Genomic DNA, 21,411 nt, shown 5'->3' with positions numbered 1-21,411 from the left:
AGCTTGCGGACCTATGTAAAGGTTTGCTTTATGCGGGATGAGTCACGTTTTCTTCGGTGTCATTTTGTGATTGATGTGATTTTTGTCAGTGCCTAATTCCATTTTTTGTAAGGGAAATAAAAAAAAAGCTAGAATTTTTTTATTCCACAGCTTTTACCGTATAGTTAACTAAGACATCCTTGCGTGAGGGGTAATTATGGGTGCGTCAATACCAATTATGAACGTATGACTTTCTTTTTAACATGAAGAAACAGGTAAAGGGGAAAGGCGGTTTTTAAATTTTTATTAAATTTTTTTGTACTTTTTAATTTAGTTCCATTAGGTGACTTGATGTCCTGCACTGCAAGGTATTATACCCCCCCTATCAGGCCCAGGACTAATTAGGTGTCTGAGGTGGCAGCCATGGTGGCCACTTGTAGGCCTCTTCTTGGCATAAAAACGCCCTAGCCCTCTAGAAATAGCTGACAAGGGTTATACTACAAGGATCTGCTTTCTCACCCTCAGCAATCCCTACAGATTCATTAGGGCTCCAGATTCGGATCCCACAGGTATACGAGCAGCACCCATGAGATCTGCATGATGTATACATCCACCATGAAACGGGAATGAACTCACGCTCATGATACATGTATACATCAACCCATTAAGTGCACATGTTTTTAATGTAGCATTTCTCTTGCCAAACTATATCCAATAAAGGTATATAATTCATGTATATATTCCTGTCTGGGTTTTTTCCATGGTTCTTCGCATTTTATCAGAGAATATTTAGCATAATCAGGCCAATTTTCTCGAATGGAGAAAAAACGATCGTCTACACCTGATCTTCCTGTATTTTTGCTTGTCCTCCGACACGTTGAGGATTGACCAGAGGTTCTCAATGGGATTGATCTGTGGAGTTTCCTGACCATGGACCCAAAATGTCAATGTTTTGTTCACCAAGTAATTTAGATATCACTTATTCCTTCTGACATGGTCTCCATAATGCTGGAGATATCATTGCTCATCACCAAATTGCCTCTGGATTGTTGGGAGACGTTGTTCTTGGAGGATGTTTAGATCCCATACCTTGTTCATGGCATTGCTGTTACACAAAATTGTGAGTGAGCCCCCTCCATGGATGAAAAGCCCCCCACACAGAATGGTCTCAGGATGCTTTACGGTTGGCAGGACACATGATTCATGGCAGCACTCACCTTTTCTTCGATGGACAATCATTCTTTCAGATGTCCAAAAAACATTAACCCCATTCTGACCTCGGACGAGATAGTACGTCCGAGGTCAGAAGCCCCGCTTTGATGCGGGCTCCGGCGGTGGGCCCGCATCAAAGCCGGGACATGCTGTTCAAAACAGCTGACATGTGCCCGTAATAAGCGCGGGCAGAATCGCGATCTGCCCGCACCTATTAACTAGTTAAATGCCGCTGTCAAACGCAGACAGCGGCATTTAACTACCGCATCCGGCCGGGCGGTCGGAAATGACGTCATCGCCGACCCCCGTCACATGATCAGAGGTCGGCGATGCTTCAGAATGGTAACCATAGAGGTCATTGAGACCTCTATGGTTACTGATCGCCGGTGGCTGTGAGCGCCACCCTGTGGTTGGCGCTCACAGCACACCTGATTTTCTGCTATATAGCAGCGAACAGCAGATCGCTGCTATGTAGCAGAGGCGATCGTGCTGTGCCTGCTTCTAGCCTCCCATGATGGAGGCTATTGAAGCATGGCAAAAGTAAAAAAAAAAGTGAAAAAAAATAAAAAAAATATAAAAGTTTAAATCACCCCCCTTTCGCCCCAATCAAAATAAATCAAGAAAAAAAAAATCAAATCTACACATATTTGGTATCGCCGCGTTCAGAATCGCCCGATCTATCAATTAAAAAAAAGCATTAGCCTGATCGCTAAACGGCGTAGCGAGAAAAAAATTTGAAACGCCAGAATTACGTTTTTTTGGTCGCCGCGACATTGCATTAAAATGCAATAACGGGCGATCAAAAGAACGTATCTGCACCAAAATGCTATCATTAAAAACGTCATCTCAGCACGCAAAAAATAAGCCCTCAACCGACCCCAGATCACGAAAAAGGGAGACGTTACGAGTATCGGAAAATGGCACAATTTTTTTTTTTTTTAGCAAAGTTTGGAATTTTTTTTCACCACTTAGGTAAAAAATAACATAGTCATGTTAGGTGTCTATGAACTCGTACTGACCTGGAGAATCATAATTGATGGTCATTTTTAGCATTTAGTGAACCTAGCAAAAAAGCCAAACAAAAAACAAGTGTGGGATTGCACTTTTTTTGCAATTTCACCGCACTTGGAATTTTTTTCCCGTTTTCTCGTACATGACATGCTAAAACCAATGATGTCGTTCAAAAGTACAACTCGTCCCGCAAAAAAAGAAGCCCTCACATGGCCAAATTGACGGAAAAATAAAAAAGTTATGGCTCTGGGAAGAAGGGGAGTGAAAAACGAACACGGAAAAACGAAAAATCCCAAGGTCATGAAGGGGTTAAAGACAGACTGACATTCTACAGAAAGTCCTAGGACTGGCCTGGGGTAAAGTTATTTTCTCTGATCATGCCCCCTACAGACTATTTGGAACTTCTAAAAGAGTTTTTATTCAGAGAAAAAAAACATGAGCACCACCAGAGTCCTGTGTCACCCCAAAAGTAAAGCATCCTGAGATCATTCATGTGTGGAGCTGCTTTCCATCCATGGAGTGGGCTGGCAATTTTGCCTAAGAACACAAACAAAGAATGGGATCTATTCATCCTCCAAAGGGACCTTCACCCAACAATCCAGGAGCAATCTGGTGATGAGCAATGCTCTTTACAGTATGTTGGACACCATGACACTAGGCCAAAGTGATAACCACAGTGGCTTGCGAACGTTGGGCAGCACGGTGGCGCAGTGGTTAGCACAGCAGCCTTGCAGCGCTGGCGTCCTGGGTTCAAGCCCCACTAAGGACAATATCTGCAAAGAGTTTGTATGTTCTCTCCGTATTTGCGTGGGTTTCCTCCGGGCACTCCGGTTTCCTCCCACATTCCAAAGACATACTGATAGGGAATTTAGATTGTGAGCCCCAATGGGGACAGCAATGATAATGTGTGTAAAGCGCTGCGGAATATGTTAGCGCTATATAAAAACAAAGATTATTATTATTATTCACCCACTTGGCTTTTTGCCTATTTTCTTACATTACAACCTGTGTTTAAATATTTGTATTTCAATAATGTTTATTACATTTTTAAATATTAGCAGAAATATAATTAGAAGGAAAAAGGGAGGGAGGAAAGATAGATGTAAATAATTATTTAATACACAGTAGTTGGAAAAGTAGAAAAGGATAATTAACCCCTTCACCCCCGGAGCTTTTTCATTTTCGTTTTTCACTCCCCTCCTTCCCAGAGCCATAACTTTTTTGTTTTTCCGTCAATATGGCCATGTGAGGGCTTATTTTTTGCGGGTCGAGATGTACTTTTGAACGATACCATTGATTTTACCATGCCGTGTAACAGAAAACGGGAACAAAATTCCAAGTGTGATGAAATTGCAAAAAAAGTGCAATCTCACACTTGTTTTTTGTTTGGCTTTTTTGCTAGGTTCACTAAATGCTAAAACTAACCTGCCATTATGATTCTCCAGGTCATTACGAGTTCATAGACACCAAACATGTCTAGGTTATTTTTTATCTAAGTGGTGAAAAAAAATTCCAAATTTTGCTAAAAAAAAAAAAAAAATGCGCGATTTTCCGATACCCGTAGCGTCTCCAATTTTCGTGATCTGGGGCCGGGTGAGGGCTTATTTTTTGCGTACCTAGCTGGCGTTTTTAATGATACCATTTTGGTGTAGATACATTCTTTTGATCGCCCGTTATTGCATTTTAATGCAATGTCGCGGCGACCAAAAAAACGTAATTTTGGCGTTTTGATTTTTTTTCTCGCTACGTCATTTAGCAATCAGGTTAATCCTTTGCTTTTATTGATAGATCGGGCGATTCTGAACGCGGCGATACCAAATATGTGTATGTTTGATTTTTTTTTTAATTGTTTTATTTTGATTGGGGCGAAAGGGGGGTGATTTGAACTTTTATATATTTTTTATTTTTTTTATATTTTTAATCACTTTTTTTTTTAAATTTTGGCATGCTTCAATAGCCTCCATAGGAGGCTAGAAGCATGCATAACTCGATCGGCTCTGCTACATAGAGGTGAAGTACAGATCACCTCTATGTAGCAGAAATGCAGGGTTGCTTTGAACGCCGACCACAGGGTGGCGCTCAAAGCAATCAGCCATCAACAACCATAGAGGTCTCAAGGAGACCTCTGGTTGTTATGGCGATGCACTGCTGACCCCCGATCATGTGACGGGGGTCAGCAGTGCGAGCACATTCCGGCCGCGCGGCCGGGAGCGCTAGTTAAATGCCGCTGTCAGCGCTTGACGGCGGCATTTAACTAGTTAATGAGCGCGGGCGGATCGCGATTCCGCTCGCGCTCATTGCGCGCACATGTCAGCTGTACAAAACAGCTGACATGTCGCGGCTTTGAGGTGGGCTCACCGCCGGAGCCCACCTCAAAGCAGGGGATCTGCCAGCTGACGTACTATTCCGTCAGCTGGCAGAAAGGGGTTAAGGGGAAGTGAGAACTTAAATGCATAGATCTTTAGATGTTACAATAAAAGGCGTAATACACTTTAATTAACAAACATAGGTTGGTGTATACATAGCAAAAATACCCAATAAAAACAAACAGAAATTGTTCACTTTCCTAAGATAATTTAATGGTAATTTAATAATAATAGTTCCATTTCATATAGAATAGAAATATAACGAATCAGACTATGAATAGGAATCGCCCCATTCAGCACCAAATAGTTTAAGTTGGTGAAGTGAGAAAAATGTAGGTATAAATTAAATTTATGGGATCAAATAACTAAAAATTGGCACAGGTAACCTTGAAGGAGCTGCAGAGTTCCCAAGCAAAGACTGGAGTATCTGTCCATACGCCCACAATAAGCCGTACACTCCATAGAGGTGGTCCTTTATGGAAGAGTGGGCAGAAAAAAGCCTTTATTTACACACAAAAATTGTAAGGCTAGGTGCACACGTTGCAGAATTTCCATGGCAATTTCCATGGCAATTCCGCAACTCCTGCAGCGGGTATATCGCATGCGGAATTGTCATGCGTATTCCCGCTGAACACTAGCGTTTTACAAGCGTAATTAGCTTGCAGAATGCTAGCGTTTTCCAAGCGATCTGTAGCATCGCTTGGAAAACTTATTGATAGGTTGGTCACACTTGTCAAATATAGCGTTTGACAAGTGTGACCAACTTTAGTAAAAGATCTAATGTTAAAAATAATTTTAAAAAAATAAGAAGAATGGTTATTCTCACCTTCCGGCATCCCGATCTCCTCAGCGGTGCACGTGGCGGCTTCTGTTCCCATGGATGCTGTGTACGAAGGACCTGGGATGACATCACGGTCATGTGACCGCGACATCATCGCAGGTCCTTCGCATACAGCATCCCGGGGAACTGAAGGTGCCGCGTGCACCGCTGAGAGGCGGGAGGACTCCGGGGGCCATCAGAAGGTGAGTATATCCATATTTTTTATTTTAATCATTTCTTTTAACAATTATATGGTGACCAATCCGTGGAGGAGAGTCTCCTCTCCTCCACCCTGGGTACCATCCGCACATGATCCGCTTACTTCCCGCATGGTGGGCATAGCCTCATGCGGGAAGTAAGCGGATCAATGCATTCCTATGTGTGCGGAATCCCCGCGATTCTGCAAATTAATGAACATAGTTAGTAAGCAATTTAAAGAAGCAAAAAAGTAGTATGGATAAACCGTTTACATAGTAACATAGTAACATGCTGCGTTTTTTCCGGAATGCGTTTCCGCTTAGGAAAAAAACGCAGCATATGCACACAAAATGCGGATTGCATTCTATTAATAGGATGCTTAATGTGAGCGTTTTTTTTTTTCGCGTTTTTATAGCGGAAAAAATCCGGAACGTGTGCACACAGCCTAAGGCTCGTCTTGAGTTTGGCAAAACACATGTGGGAGACTCCCCAAATGTATGGAGGAAGGTGCTGTGGTCAGGTGAGACCAAAATTGAATTTTTTGGTCACCAAGGTAAACAATATGTCTGGCACCAAACCAACACAGTTCATCACCCCAAAACACCATCACCCCAGTGAAACATGGTGGTGGCAACAACATGCTATGGGGATGTTTTTCGGCAGCAGGGACAGGGAAAATAGTCCGAATCAAGGGGAAGATGGATGGTGCGAAATACAGGGATATTCTTGAACAAAACCTGTTTCACTTTGGCAGTGATTTGAGACTGGGACAGAGGTTCACCTTCCAACAAGACAATGACCCAAAGAATACTGCTAAAGCAACACTCAAGTGGTTTAAGCTTTCGGAGAGGCCTGGTCAAAGCCAAGACCTTAATCCAACTGAGAATCTGTGGTCAAACTTGAAGATAGCTGTTCAGCAATGAAAACCATTTAACTTGAAGGAGCAGTTTTGCCTTGAGGAACGGGCAAAAATTCCAGTGGCAAGATGTAAAAATTTGAGACGTATCCAAAGCAAATTGCAGCTGTAATTGCCACAAAAGGAGGATCTATAAAGTACTGACTTTACGGGGGGTAAATAGTTATGCACATTGAAGTTTTCAGGCAAGAATGGTCTGTCATAAGTCAGGACTGAAATGCTTATAATTGTACGTCAGTATACTATGGAAACATCTGACTCAAAGATCTAAACTCACTGAAGCAGCAACTTTGTGAAAATAAGAACTTGGTTACAGTTGGGTAACATACCTTTTAGTAGCTGGATGGTCTGTCAACCATTTGAAGAAGATGAAATACGGTACTTTAGAGACTTAAGCTCAGTTTATAGCCCAATGTCTTCTTTTCAAGTTGAATTCATTCTTACACCAGGTTTTTGCCACCCCATCTGAGAGCAGCATAAAGTAGAGGCAGAGACCCTGATTCCAGCGATGTACCACTTACTGAGCTGCTTGGTGTCATTTTCATAAAATCACTTTTATCTGCTGTAGATCTGGCAGTTCTCTAAATGCTGAGCCCACACCACTGATTGGCTGTTTTTTGCCCATACACAGGACACAGAAAGCTGCCAATCAGTGGTGGGAGCCACTCATGAATATGGAGGACTAACTGGCATCAGGGTTACTAGTCCACTAACAATAATCTCCGGCTGATAGAACTGTGATTTTATCAAAAGTACATCAAGCAGCCCAGTAAGTGACACATCGCTGGAATCAGGGCCTCTGTCTCTACATTATGCTGCTCTCAGATTAGTTGGCAAAATCTTGTAATAGATTCCTTTTAATCATAAACTGACGAATCCTGCCAGACCACGCTGCCACGCAGACCACGCTGACTTACCATGAGGTCAGTCAGAGTTTCTTGATTGTACGAGCAGTGCTGCAGACCACACTATTTCTGCTGTAAAAAATTACTTAACCTGCTGATGGAAATCGTAAAAGCTTATATTTACAAAAAGTATTATTGATTTCAAAGGAAACATTTTCTAATGAAAAGAAAACAGTCATCATATAAAGAAATGATTTTCTTACCTATGCAGACAATGTCCATGAAGCCGTACATGCCGTAGCAGATTTGGAACAGTAAATCCTGGCGCTGCCACTTGGCCGAGGGGCTGAGAGAGGACCAGATTAACCAGGATATGCTGGCGATGAGGAAGAGGGAGCCCAGGATTATAGCTGCTATTTGCACCTTCTCGATCACAGTCAAAGAAATGGCCTGCCACTGCAATGCAGATTAAAAAGCTGTCAGGAACGCGCAAGTATCGCTGCCTTACCTGACGCTGAGCAGAAGACATCCATCACCAGTCAGATTTATTACATCAAGCAAAGTTTTCATATATTCGTAGGAAAACAAGCGCCTTTATTTCCTAAATGAACAATTGACATAATTCATGCATGCAGACGAATGTTCCCTGTGTCCTGAATAGTAATCCACCTGCTGAATCAGTCGCCTTTCTGAATCATCGAAACAAAAAAAACAAACAACAATTTTGCCATGGTAAAATTATTCATACATCTCTAGGACATCTACAGACCCGGTACAATTTTGGTGACAATGTATGAAGCCAACCTGGTCACGGAGCCCGCAATGGGCTAGAGGTCGACAATTAACCTCACCTATATAACCTGAGTGGCTATCTTGTTGATTTGCCTTGCTCTTATTCTTCAATGAAACCTCACTAAAAAAAAATCCAGGTGATCGCTGCAGGACGGATCGCTCTGATTTCTAGTGACTAGATGTCTAGCATTACTGGGCAGCCATTCAAATGGATGGCAATCCAATTAAGGCGAGGATGGTCCAGACACAGAACAGCTCTCTGTTCTAGATTATTAAAACAGGGCCCCCAGCAAGAGAGTTCCTCACAATGACCAACACCTGCCTTAATAGAGCATATGCAAAGGGCTAATTTTATGAAAGAATACGAAAGATGATTTATCCATAGAGGTTGTGTTCACGTCTGTGTACCAATGTTAAGGCTGTGTTCTTACCTAGGTACCAATGTTAAGGCTGTGTTCTTACCTAGGTACCAATGTTAAGGCTGTGTTCTTACCTAGGTACCAATGTTAAGGCTGTGTTCTTACCTAGGTACCAATGTTAAGGCTGTGTTCTTACCTAGGTACCAATGTTAAGGCTGTGTTCTTACCTAGGTACCAATGTTAAGGCTGTGTTCTTACCTACTGTAGGTACCAATGTTAAGGCTGTGTTCACATCTGTTTACCAATGCTAAGACTGTATTCTTATCTGAGCACCAATGTTCTTATTTGGGTACCAAAGTAATGGCTGTGTTCACATTTGTGCATCAACGTTAAGAATGTATTTCTATAGGACAACCAATGGAAAGGCTGTGTTCACATCTGTGCATCAACGTTAAGGCTGTGTTTTTATTTGGCTTCCAATGGAAAGGCTGTGTTCACATCTGTGCATCAACATTAAAGCTATGTTATTATCTGGGTAACAATGTAAAGGCTGTGTTCATCTGGTCCATCTGGTCACCGGTGAGAAAAACAGCAGAAACAGGAACCTTGACAACTACTGACACCATCATAACATGTGAGAATGAGTGTTATGCTCTCATCTAACCCAATCAGGTGGTCGGCGCCCATGTGTTTGGGGAGAAATCACACAGTAATTTTTCCATTATACCTGGAGAGCCCCCTTTCTCTATCTCTCAATCTATACTTTTTACATTTTAACAGAGATGCACCTGGAAGTTTCTGCCTTGTTTTTTCTTCTATTTTGGCTAACAAGAGATGGACATGTCATAGTTACATGGCAAGAAATCCTGGCCTTGTATATCTTGTCATGTCCCCACTTCTAGGTGCAGATCTTTATTCCTATAAAGTGTTTCACGTTCAACTTAAGTTGCAATGCTTGAACAATTAACCTTTACTCTGTAGTCATGCATATGCAAATGAGGCAGGACTAGTCCAGCATAGTGTTTCTTCTCCTGACTAGTCCTGCCTTAGAACCTCTAATCACGCCTCCTTGGGTGTGACTGACAGTCAATCCCCATCATGGTAGGACCATTATGCAATTATGCCCAGGGAGGCATTATTAGATAATTAGAGGCAGGACTAGTCCGGCATAGTGTTTCTTCTCCTGACTAGTCCTGCCACAGATCTTCTAATAATGCATCCTTGGGTGTGACTGAGTCAATCCCCATCATGGTAGGACCATTATGCAATTACTAGATGGTAGCCCGATTCTAACGCATCAGGTATTCTACAGTATGCATGTCCCCGTAGTATATGGACAATGATGATTCCAGAATTTGCGGCAGACTGTGCCCGTCGCTGATTGGTGGAGGCAACCTTTATGACATCATTGTCGCCATGGCAACCATTATGAAATCTACGTCGATACTGTGCCCGTTGCTGATTGGTCGAGGCCTGGCGGCCTCGACCAATCAGACGCGGGATGTCTACGTCCTTTATGACATCATCGTCGCTGTGCCAGTCGCTGATTGGTCGAGGCCTGGCGGCCTCGACCAATCAGAGACGCGGGATTTCCGGGACAGACAGACAGACAGACGGAAAAACCCTTAGGCAATTATATATATAGATGCCCAGGGAGGCATTATTAGAAAATTAGAGGCAGGACTAGTCCGGGGAAAGATATGCTATCCCGGTCCATCTGCAAAAGTGATGTTGTTCATTGTTCAAGAATTACACCAGTAGTCTCGCCCTGTCAAAATGAAAAGAAACTGCCGCTCTTTTGACATGATGTCATCGGATGTCTGTGAGTGCTCTGTGTCACGGGGAACAGTGTCAGGCACAACAGGCAGGTAGGTAGCAGTTAGTGCCAGTTAGTGCTTAAACATTTTTTTTTAGTCCCAGATGTACCCTTTAACTGTTCACAATAACAGTAATTTTGACCAGGGGTGCCCAAACTTTTACATGCAGATGTACATCAGTGTTTTGTAACACAACACATTTGATTAAATGGGTTGTCAGGTCTAGAATGACAAATCTGCATTCACTCTGTGTGACTGCAGACTTGTGAATCCTCCCAGCTCAGGCACTGTGCACTGCGAGAACTCGCCGGTGTCTGTGCCAGGAGCGGATGTCCCAGCCAGAACCCATCTAATGGACACCCACTATACGGGTCCTGACTGGCAGTATGTATATCGCATACCTGACCGCGGTTCCCAGCACACACACTGGTAAATCCTTGCAGCACACAGTGCCTGCGCTGGGAGGATGCACAAGTCTGAGTCATTCTAGACCGGACAACCCATTTAAGGATCATCATAAAAACAAATCATCTGAGTTTCATCCAGAAAACAAGAACAGTTTTTTAGAATTTTTCATTAGAATTTCACCCATGTGTCCGCTTTTTACATCCGTGTGGGATCCGTTTTCACGCAACTAGATTAAAACATGTACATGATCAAATACCGGTTTCTAACAAAAATTTATGAAAAAAAATATATAATCGGATGCCACCTGCATGTTCCGTGTGGGAACAGTTTATTTTGTGATCACTATTCCCCAAGTGACCCCCAACCCTTATATTTGATATGTGGTCTCGCCTGTTGGGTAATATTAGGTCTAGCAGTGCCCCCCCTTCTTGTTGGGTCCTGAACCAATTGTGAAAGGTAATTGTCTCTCATAGCTGTCAAAAACTGATTACCTTTGCTGGAAGTAATTTATTATTTTTTCCCCCTCCCCTTATCTCCACCCACAGGGACTCTACATTTTCATTAGATTCACCTATATTATCACGCCGGATGGGTTTTAAGGATGATTTTACAAATAGACACACCCCACCCCCTCACTTATCCGTTCGGTCATTTCTGAACAGACTATAACCCTGTAAGTTAACAGCCCAGTCATGGCTCTCATCCAGCCACGTTTCACATATTCTAGAATATGCACGTCCCCGTAGTATATGGACAATGATGATTCCAGAATTCGCGGCAGACTGTGCCCGTCGCTGATTGGTCGAGGCAACCTATATGACAGCATCGTCGCCATGGCAACCATTATGACATCTATGTCGATACTGTGCCCGTCGCTGAATCAGAAACGTGAGATGTCTACGTCCTTTATGACATCATCGTCGCTGTGCCCGTTGCTGATTGGTCGAGGCCTGGCGGCCTCGACAAATCAGACGCGGGATTTCTACGTCCTTTATGACATCATCGTCGCTGTGCCCGTTGCTGATTGGTCGAGGCCTGGCGGCCTCGACCAATCAGAGACGCGGGATTTCTACGTCGATGCTGTGCCGGTCTCTGATTGGTCGAGGCCTGGCGGCCTCGACCAATCAGAGAGCCGGGATTTCCAGGACAGACAGACAGACAGACAGACAGACAGACGGAAAAACCCTTAGGCAATTATATATATAGATAGATGCCCAGGGAGGCATTATTAGAAAATTAGAGGCAGGACTAGTCCGGGGGAAGAGATGCTATCCCGGTCCATCTGCAAAAGTGATGTTGTTCATTGTTCACGGATTGCAGCTTTAGCATGGAACGTCCAATAACTTACAGCAGAGATCAGCACCCACACTGCTATGGTAGCGGGGGACCGGACATGATCACTTAAACACACACAGATATAGAAAAAAAAAAGTTAAAAAAGGGAAATCAGCCGGTTACCCAGTAATAGCAATTTCCGACATGATTTCTTGAAAGAGACTCTAAATGATCTGAGATGAAATGTTCCCGACCCGTGAGTCAGCCGTCACGTGAAGCACTTTGCGTGTATACCTACCTTCAGTAGTCAGAGTGCTGCCGTGTAATCAGCTGCTGACTCACCGTCTATGAATGACTATTACATTACAGAGCTCAAGTCTCAGAAAGACCATTTTGTACAACATGTGGCATATAATAAAACTACTAAAACATAATTCCCACTTACACCTTGCTGGCAAAACTGTATTAAGACAGATCTATGCTTTTTCCTTACCCAGCAAAGCCTTCCTGTACACAGCTCTTTATAACCCCGCGTATACACAGTGCTGTGCCTCGCTGTAAACGGGAAGGCGACACAATCTAACCTGTCATTTTGAAGTCTTGCAATATTATTATGCAATTTCTTACTAATATCACAGATACAATATAATCACGATGGCGTTCTTTTTACTATTTGCTTGTTTACATTTATGGTGTTAGTGGTAGTAATCATTAGCTCTCCAGAAGTGAACTGCTGTCCCATTCTCGAGCTCCGCCATCCTGCATGGGAACGGTGACAACGCATCCCGCCATATATTACTACCTGGATTAAGCAATAAAATCGAATGGAACAAGATTGGTACATTTATGTGTTTCAGCCAAAGCTGTGTAGCTCTAGTCCTGGTGAAAAATCGCTAGTATCCCGCAATTCCCTTGTAGACTGCAGAAGGTTTTCCCCCCACAATCTCCATTTATATAAATCTTATATCTTTGTCTCTGTCCACATGACATTAGCCACGTTCAGACACATTCACTATGCAAAAACAAAATTATGATGAACACATCACATTGACCTAAATGGGTTCCTGTCAATGGAAACTATTAACTCAAGTTACAAATCCTGGAGGTCCACCATTATATTAGTCCTGCTGGCCTCCATCACTAATACCCTCTCTGCAACGTCCATAAGGTTTCAGGGACGACCTGCTCTAGGCAGACTTACAATTGTTGGGTATCAGTTTTTTTGAGGTTAATAAATGATTAACTAACATCATACAAAGAAAACATCCACATAAAATTGGTAAATACAGAGGTATATGTTTGAAACAGGTCAAGAAATCCACGGGACCCTACAACTTAGTTCCAAGAAGACTGAAAAAGAAAGCATTGTTGATCCTAAAGGAGGCCAGGGCAATACTCCCATGCTTTAAAGAGGTTGTCCAGAAAGGCCGTACTGGGGGCCCACGGCACGTAAAGGGAGGCCGCCATGACGGGGTTACGTGGGACCTGGGGAGCTGGAGCAGTTAGAAGGGATACGGTGGTAAGGGGTTAACTGGGAACTTGAGGGGTGGCTTTAGGGGCATTTTTTGAAAATAAGGGGTGGAACTAGGGGACTGTGGGGAGGGGGCACATAAAAAGGGGCACGCTCCTCACGCAGGCATCCATTTTAGGTGCCTGCGTGACAAGTGAGGAATCTCTGTCACACTTACCAGAATGGACGTTGAAGCGATCCTCCAGCGTCTCCGGACGGCAGCCAGCTCCCAGGGGACAGATTGGCTGAATGCATCCGTTAACAGCCTTCTCCAGGGGACATCGGGAGCACCATCGCAGGCACCGCAGGACGGGCGCCGGCCGCGGAGGACTAGGCCTCCGGCGCGCCTAAGCCCGGACATCATCCCCAGGGCCCGGCGCCGAAATAGGAGCCCCTCTGCGGACCCTCCGGTAAGCAGCGCTGTTCCCTCCACCTCACAGCGCGGCGCCGGGAGGAATCCTCCAGTGCGGCGGGGCCTACAACGGGGGGTGGATCCTTCCTCCCCTCCTTCAGTGTCCGGGCGACGTGGGGCGGCAGGAGCAGGAGCCGGTACGGCGGCCGCCAGCATGCCCGCTGGCGCCGCTCAGCGTGGGAGGCAGCGACAGCCGAGGAGACGGGGGTCAGGTGCGGTGGCCCCTCAGCGCCGAGGATTATGCGGGCGGCAGTCGGCTGGCCCTGGCATCAGCGTGCGGCCTTCTGCAGTGCACAGCTCTGGAGTCTTCAACGCAGCAGTGCCCTCTGCTGGTGGTGGCCTGGATATTGCAAGTTCTGCGCCCTCTGCTGGTGTTGGCCGGGATTTTCCTGCAGCTGCGCCCTCTGCTGGTGATGGCCGGGATTTTCCTGGATCTGCGCCCTCTGCTGGTGATGGCCGGAACTTTCCTGGATCTGCGTCCTCTGCTGGTGGTGGCGGAAATTTTCCGGATTCCGGCAGGCGACATTCCGTCGCTTCGGTACGCAGTGCCGGGGACGTATCCGTGGCAAGGAGCCGCACATCTTCCATCGGGCGGCAGGATGCTGGCTCGGCCTTTTCCCTTTCCGCAGCACCAGGGCAGTCGACGGCATCACCGAGTCGCCAGGACACGGATACGGCCGCCAGGAGTTCGGCGGGCAACATCGCGGATCAAGCCGGTAGGGATGCAGGACACCTTCGGCTGGGAGCTGGATCTTCGGCTGCTGGGCTCACAGCACCCAGGCAGCTAGGTGAGAACATTTTCCCTATCTTTAATTTGCCAGGCATAGTTTCCCCTGAAGCTAGGAATAGTGACATTACTTCGGGAGTTGCTAGCGGGGGTATGGGTTTAATCCTTAGAGGTTTAGGGGAGCTAGCGGGCTTGTGGGGGTCCGGTCTTAGCAGGGGGTCTTTGCCGTCAGCTGCTTGGTTGGGAAATACGGGGTCGTTTGAGGGGTCTAGACAGTTGTCTGAAGTTACGGGTACATCCAGCAGTGCGGGTCCTGCGGCAGACACGGGGAGCTCATCAAGGGAGAAGGACGGAACAGCACCAGGGCCTGGGTCAGGAATTGATGCACCAGGTGAGGGAGCTTTGCAGGATAAGGAAAAGGAGGATGTACCGCAACTAGACGATGCGGCTAGGGGGGAGGTCTATGTCTGCTTCGAGGGCCCGTTAGGGGCACATTTAAAACAAGAGGTTAGGGAAAAAATCTGGAAAGGGGAGTACATAGAAATATTTTCTCTTTTACCCCTAGAGAGATTTAATTTGGATAGACCTAGAAGGGAGGACTCTAAAAAAGAAGATGAGGAGAAACGGAGATATAGGCTGATTCCCAGATCATTTTCAAATTGGCTGCAAGCTTTCGCTATTATGGCTAGCGTAATCGGGGAGAAGGCCCCGGAAAATTGCTCGGCATTATTTTGTTACTTAGATGCCATAGGGGAGGCTTACAGGACCTATGGGGGACAGGGTTGGTTACGCTATGACAAACAGTTTCGTCAGCGTAAGGCTTTTAGGCCAAGTATCAGGTGGAATCACAAGGACATAGCGTTGTGGATGAGAGTTATGGTCCCGTCCCGTTTAGGTCAGACTAGCCAGCCTTTTCACGGGGGCGCCGGGAGTTCAGGGCAGTCAGGACACTCGGCGGCTTTGCAGAAGGGACTGTGTTTCGCCTTCAATGATGGCATATGCAGATTCGGGAGCAAGTGTAAATATAGGCACGAGTGTTCAACCTGCGGGGGGGTGCATAGCGCTTCAAAATGTTTCAGGGGTAACAGGCAAAAAGTTGGAGATTCAGCTGACAAAAGGGGTGACTCCGGTGCAGTGGGTCGTGATGGAGGCCTTTCTAAGTAGATACCCTGATAGGTCAGCTGCAGTTTTATTGCGCGACGGTTTTAAGGAGGGTTTCAAAATCCCTTATGTTGAGCAGGATGTTAGTTTAAAAAGAAAAAATTTGAAATCGGCGTTACAATTCCCGGAGGTCGTGTCGGAGAAGTTGAATAAGGAAGTTGCTCTGGGAAGAATGGCAGGCCCGTTTGTCGCCCCTCCGATTGCAAATCTGAGGGTGTCACCTCTTGGCGTGGTCCCTAAGAAAGAACCTAATAAATTTAGGTTAATCCATCACCTGTCATTTCCGAAGGGATCTTCGGTTAATGATGGTATTGATCCCGAGTTGAGTTCGGTGTCGTACTTATCATTCGATTCAGCGATGGAGTGGGTTAGAGCATGTGGAAAGGGGGCTAAGCTGGCTAAGACCGACATCGAAGCGGCCTTTCGTTTGTTGCCAGTTCATCCTGACAGTTTGCATTTATTGGGTTGTTTTTGGGATGGCGGCTTCTTTGTTGATCGTTGTCTTCCCATGGGTTGCTCGATTTCATGTGCTTACTTTGAGGCCTTCAGCACGTTCCTAGAATGGGTGGTGAAAGATGTGTCTGGGATACGCTCATGTTCGCACTATCTGGATGACTTTCTGTTTATAGGGCCAGCGGAATCAGCAGATTGTTCGATTTTGTTGCATACAATGGAGAGTGTGACAAAAAACTTCGGGGTGCCTTTGGCGGAGGATAAAACAGTTGGTCCGGTGACAGTGTTGAGCTTCCTAGGCATTGAAATCGACACGGTAGCAATGGAATGTAGGCTACCTGCAGACAAGGTTACCGCGTTGCGCCAAGATGTGGTTAATACGATTGGTTTAAAGAAGATAAATTTGCGCAGTTTGCAATCGTTGTTAGGGAAACTGAACTTTGCATGTAGGATCATGCCGATGGGTCGAGCGTTCTGCCGCCGCCTATCCTTGGCAACAGTAGGGGTAAAGTCCCCTTTGCATTTCATCAGGATAAAGAAAGAGTTTCGGGACGATTTGAAGATGTGGGCGGATTTTCTTGACGAGTACAATGGCAGATCTCTGTGGATTCAGCCGGTGGCAGATGCTACCTCCTTGGGCATTTTGGTGCATGTCGTTGAAATGAGTGGCTTTGGTCTTTTCTTTCATGGTAGCTGGTCAGCAGCGGCTTGGCCGGAAGAATGGAAGGAGGAGGGGTTAACAAACAACCGGCTACTGTTGCATTTGTTCCCCAGGGTAGTTGCGTTGGCCCTGTGGGATGACAAATTGAGGAATTTGAAGATTTCTTTTCATTGTGAGCATGTTGGAACGGTGATGGCGGTAAACTCGTTGTCAGCGGCTACGCCTGCAGTAGTGAAGGTCTTGCAGCACTTGGTTTTCCTGGGTCTTAAGTTTAACTTATGGATTGTATCTGAAGTTAGCTTGTCAGCGCCTGATCCAATAGTTGTTGCTCTTTCTCAATTTCAGTGGCAGCTTTTCCGGGATTTGGCACCACAGGCGGAGAGCGCGGGCCGGGATTGTCCAGTGGAGTTGTGGAACCTGCCGCGAGGGCCGTAACAGAGTTATTTACCAAATCGCTCGCGGATTCATCTTGGTCTCATTATAATCAGGCTTGGAGCTTGTGGGAATCCTGGATGTCAAGTATGGACCAGGATATGGAGGAGGAGTATGGTTTGTTGTTGTTCTTAGGTCATCATTGGGAGGCAGGTTGGTCTGTGACACGTTTGAATAAGTTTCTGGCGGGGCTAGCCTTCAACCTTAAATGGAGGGGGGGTAAGGATATAACGAAATCCTTCTTGGTTCGGCAAGTTGTTCGGGGTTGGAAGAAAGGCTGGAAGGCTTCGGACGGTCGCCGACCCGTATCTTATGAGGTGCTCTCAGCCATTGAGCGGAAGTTGCAAGAGGTGTGTTTTTTCGAATGGGAAGTGGTTCTGTTCTGTGCAGCCTTTTCTTTGGCCTTCTTTGGGGCATTTCGGTTAGGTGAGTTGGTTAGCCCGTCCGTTAGTAAAAAAGGTATTTTGTTAAGAGAAAACGTGGATGTCGAAGGGAATAAGGTGGTAGTGTTTATTAAGGCTTCCAAAACGGACGTGTATGGGAAAGGGTGCAAAGTGGTGTTGTTCAATGTTGAAGGTTCCCCGGTGTGCCCGGTGGCATCCGTGAAGAAGTATATGGCAAAGGGCGGGGTGTTAGACGAGCCATTCTTGGTGCACGAAAATGGGTCTTTCTTGTCCCGTTTTCAGTTTATTTCTGTTTTTAGGAAATGTTTGGCGGCAGCGGGCTTACCTGCAACACAATATAGTGGTCACTCCTTCAGGATCGGGGCAGCGACTGAGGCCGCTAGGTGGGGCCTTGGTGAGGATGTGGTTCGGAGAATTGGGAGGTGGGAATCTTCAAGATTCCAGTCGTATGTTCGCCCAAACCTATTGTGAGTTAGAAGCTGTGTTAAGTTAATTGTTTGTTGCCTTTCTTTCTGTGTTGCAGGGCCTGATCCGATGCTCGTCTGGATCATGGGGCATTCGTATGTTGTATGGGCTGCGTTGCGTGCTGCGGTTCGTCCGGACGGTCGTCAGTTGGGTCTTTCTCGAGAGACAGTGACTTTACGATGGATCGGTAAAAGGGGGATGGTGTGGAAGGAATGGTTACCTGAATTTCATCGTTTTGTTAGACTGGATAGAGTGCCGGAGATCGTGGTGATACATTTAGGGGGGAATGATTTGGCTAAACGGTCTTGTAGGGAGCTGATTAAGGATATCAAATTCGATATCCTGAGGTTCTGGGTCATGTTTCCAAAAGTGTTGTTGGTGTGGTCCGACATCATTCCCCGTAAAAGATGGAGAGGTGCTAGATCACACGAGGGGGTGAACAGGGCCCGGATTAAAATAAGCAGGGCCATATCTCGGTTTATGGTGAGGAATGGCGCGTTGGCCGTGAGACATGTGGACTTGGAATCGGGTCAAGGAGCTTACTGGAGAGCTGATGGCGTGCACCTGAACGCGGTGGGTAATGATATGTGGTGTTTGGCTATCCGTAGTGGCATTGAATTAAGCTTGAAGGTGTGGAGGGACATGAATGGCTAAGGTGTCAGGCCATTCGTGTTCGTGGCGGGGGTGGAGGTCCTCGAAGTCGGTGGAAATGGTAAATCGTGGTTCAATGGGGTGGGGATCTTGAGAGGTCCTGGACACCCCATGAGAGAATTTAACAAGGCGCGGTACGGTTATTCCGCGTGAGGTGGATTTATGGACCCCTGGCATGGGGGTGGGTTCGGTGGACCAGGATTGGTTGTTATCTATCCCTGAGCTGGTGCTTTACGGCTGGGGGTAAGACTCATCCTGGGCTGAACATTGTGGAGTTTTTGGGATACTGAGTTTTTTATAACTTTGGGGCTTCGAGGACCGCCCCTCCTATTCTGGGTTGTCATAAAAGTTCTGTTATCTTTTATTTAATTAAATGGCTGCTGTGGCCAATTAAATCCAACATATGTCTCCGTCTGCTGTTTTGAGTACGTTAGTAGTTTATTCTTTAGATTGTTAAGAGATCTGTTTAAGGGGGTTGGGGTAATTTTTTTTCCAGGTCACGGAACTCACGTATACCCTATGTCAAGAAAGGCCGTACTGGGGGCCCACGGCACGTAAAGGGAGGCCGCCATGACGGGGTTACGTGGGACCTGGGGAGCTGGAGCAGTTAGAAGGGATACGGTGGTAAGGGGTTAACTGGGAACTTGAGGGGTGGCTTTAGGGGCATTTTTTGAAAATAAGGGGTGGAACTAGGGGACTGTGGGGAGGGGGCACATAAAAAGGGGCACGCTCCTCACGCAGGCATCCATTTTAGGTGCCTGCGTGACAAGTGAGGAATCTCCCGCCCACCCTCCCTTTTTTGGTTAGGGTAATGGGGGGGGGTGAAGTCGGCATATGTGGGCTTTTGGAGTATTGTTTTAAGAGGCGTCTAAATGTATTTATTTTGTTATGTGAATGCTGTCAGGGTATTGTCACGGCAGTTGGCGGGGGTGGAGGTCCTCGAAGTCGGTGGAAATGGTAAATCGTGGTTCAATGGGGTGGGGATCTTGAGAGGTCCTGGACACCCCATGAGAGAATTTAACAAGGCGCGGTACGGTTATTCCGCGTGAGGTGGATTTATGGACCCCTGGCATGGGGGTGGGTTCGGTGGACCAGGATTGGTTGTTATCTATCCCTGAGCTGGTGCTTTACGGCTGGGGGTAAGACTCATCCTGGGCTGAACATTGTGGAGTTTTTGGGATACTGAGTTTTTTATAACTTTGGGGCTTCGAGGACCGCCCCTCCTATTCTGGGTTGTCATAAAAGTTCTGTTATCTTTTATTTAATTAAATGGCTGCTGTGGCCAATTAAATCCAACATATGTCTCCGTCTGCTGTTTTGAGTACGTTAGTAGTTTATTCTTTAGATTGTTAAGAGATCTGTTTAAGGGGGTTGGGGTAATTTTTTTTCCAGGTCACGGAACTCACGTATACCCTATGTCAAGTTTTAAAAGAAATATTCATCTTAGGCTGCCTTCACACATCTAACATTCATCCTCTAGACCACGAAGTAATGACTGTCCATGGGTCTCCTGACCCAAAATCAACTGCTGTTCAGTAAACACCCATGGCCGGTCCATACATCGGAGTCAGACTCGATCCCTAATTGTAGAAAGCTGGCCTTAGTCATATACTTCAATTAGCGAAGGTGTCCTGCTCTTCAGACATCAGCATCAATATGTGAAAACTCCACTACTAGGTTATGTTTGACACAGGAGAGCATTTCCTGTGTCGATGGATCATCAGTTTTGTGGGTGAAAAGATCTGTCTGACTGCTTTCAAAAGCTAAGACTGTTCTCTACTGTCTTTGCATTGGCTGTGCCATAGAAAGCAGCGGGTCTGGCTACTAAAATGAGCAGTCAGCCAGCCCCCTTCACACACAGCATTGATCATGTGCTCTCCCACAAGCCAGAAGTTGAGCTGCAGTGACTCAGCAGTGATACTAATTGATTGATATGTTGCCATTTTACACAAACTTACAGATATTTCTTTAAAAATGGACAACTTCTTTTAACAACCTGTGACTTATACAATTTTGATGTGAGCATCTTATGCCAATTTTGTCTTGTACCCATCTCCTGATCGGTACTTTTTTAATTACTTTGCGAACTGTCGACATTGTTGACGATTCTGACTAAGAAACTATCTAAAGAGCAGTTTATTTATTTCATGTTCTTCTCACGCTAACGACATTAAAAACAACTATTTTCCGAGGTGTCAGTCATCGTGAAGCTTGGGCGTTACTTATTTTGTAACGTTTTCAAGAACCCAGAAGTGTTACTAATCAATGACAGCAAAGAGCAGTAAGTGGCCTAACGTGCAACATATTCCTCCTGAACTGCGAGACGACGTGATGCAAACATCACATGTTAGTGCCAGAAAAATGAAGTCTAAAGTTTTTTTTTTTTACTTTTTGCAAGATTGTCGTTATGTGACATTTTGGTGAATAAATGTATATTTAGGGATCTGCTGCAGAAGGACACGATATCAAGAGCAATAAGTAATCAAACGGACAATCCTCATGTCTCCTCCTCTTCTATCGAGGATTGTAATATGGAC

The 21,411-nt window shown here is 45.6% G+C and overlaps 1 protein-coding gene across 1 annotated transcript in view; it reads right to left on the bottom strand.

The window, feature by feature from the left end:
* The window catches only part of MARCHF9 (membrane associated ring-CH-type finger 9), a 354,169-nt gene that overhangs the window by 20,780 nt on the left and 311,978 nt on the right, over window positions 1–21,411 (bottom strand). The window contains exon 3 of the mRNA XM_069758603.1: window positions 7,611–7,803. Within this exon, the coding sequence (XP_069614704.1) occupies window positions 7,611–7,803 (193 nt within the window). The remainder of the gene's footprint in view (window positions 1–7,610; window positions 7,804–21,411) is intronic.

Source organism: Ranitomeya imitator, chromosome 3, assembly GCF_032444005.1.
Source record: "Ranitomeya imitator isolate aRanImi1 chromosome 3, aRanImi1.pri, whole genome shotgun sequence".
Classification (NCBI taxonomy): Eukaryota; Metazoa; Chordata; class Amphibia; order Anura; family Dendrobatidae; genus Ranitomeya; species Ranitomeya imitator.
The sequence above is the reverse complement of the archived record's forward strand: the minus strand, read 5'-3'. Positions and strand labels throughout refer to the sequence as shown.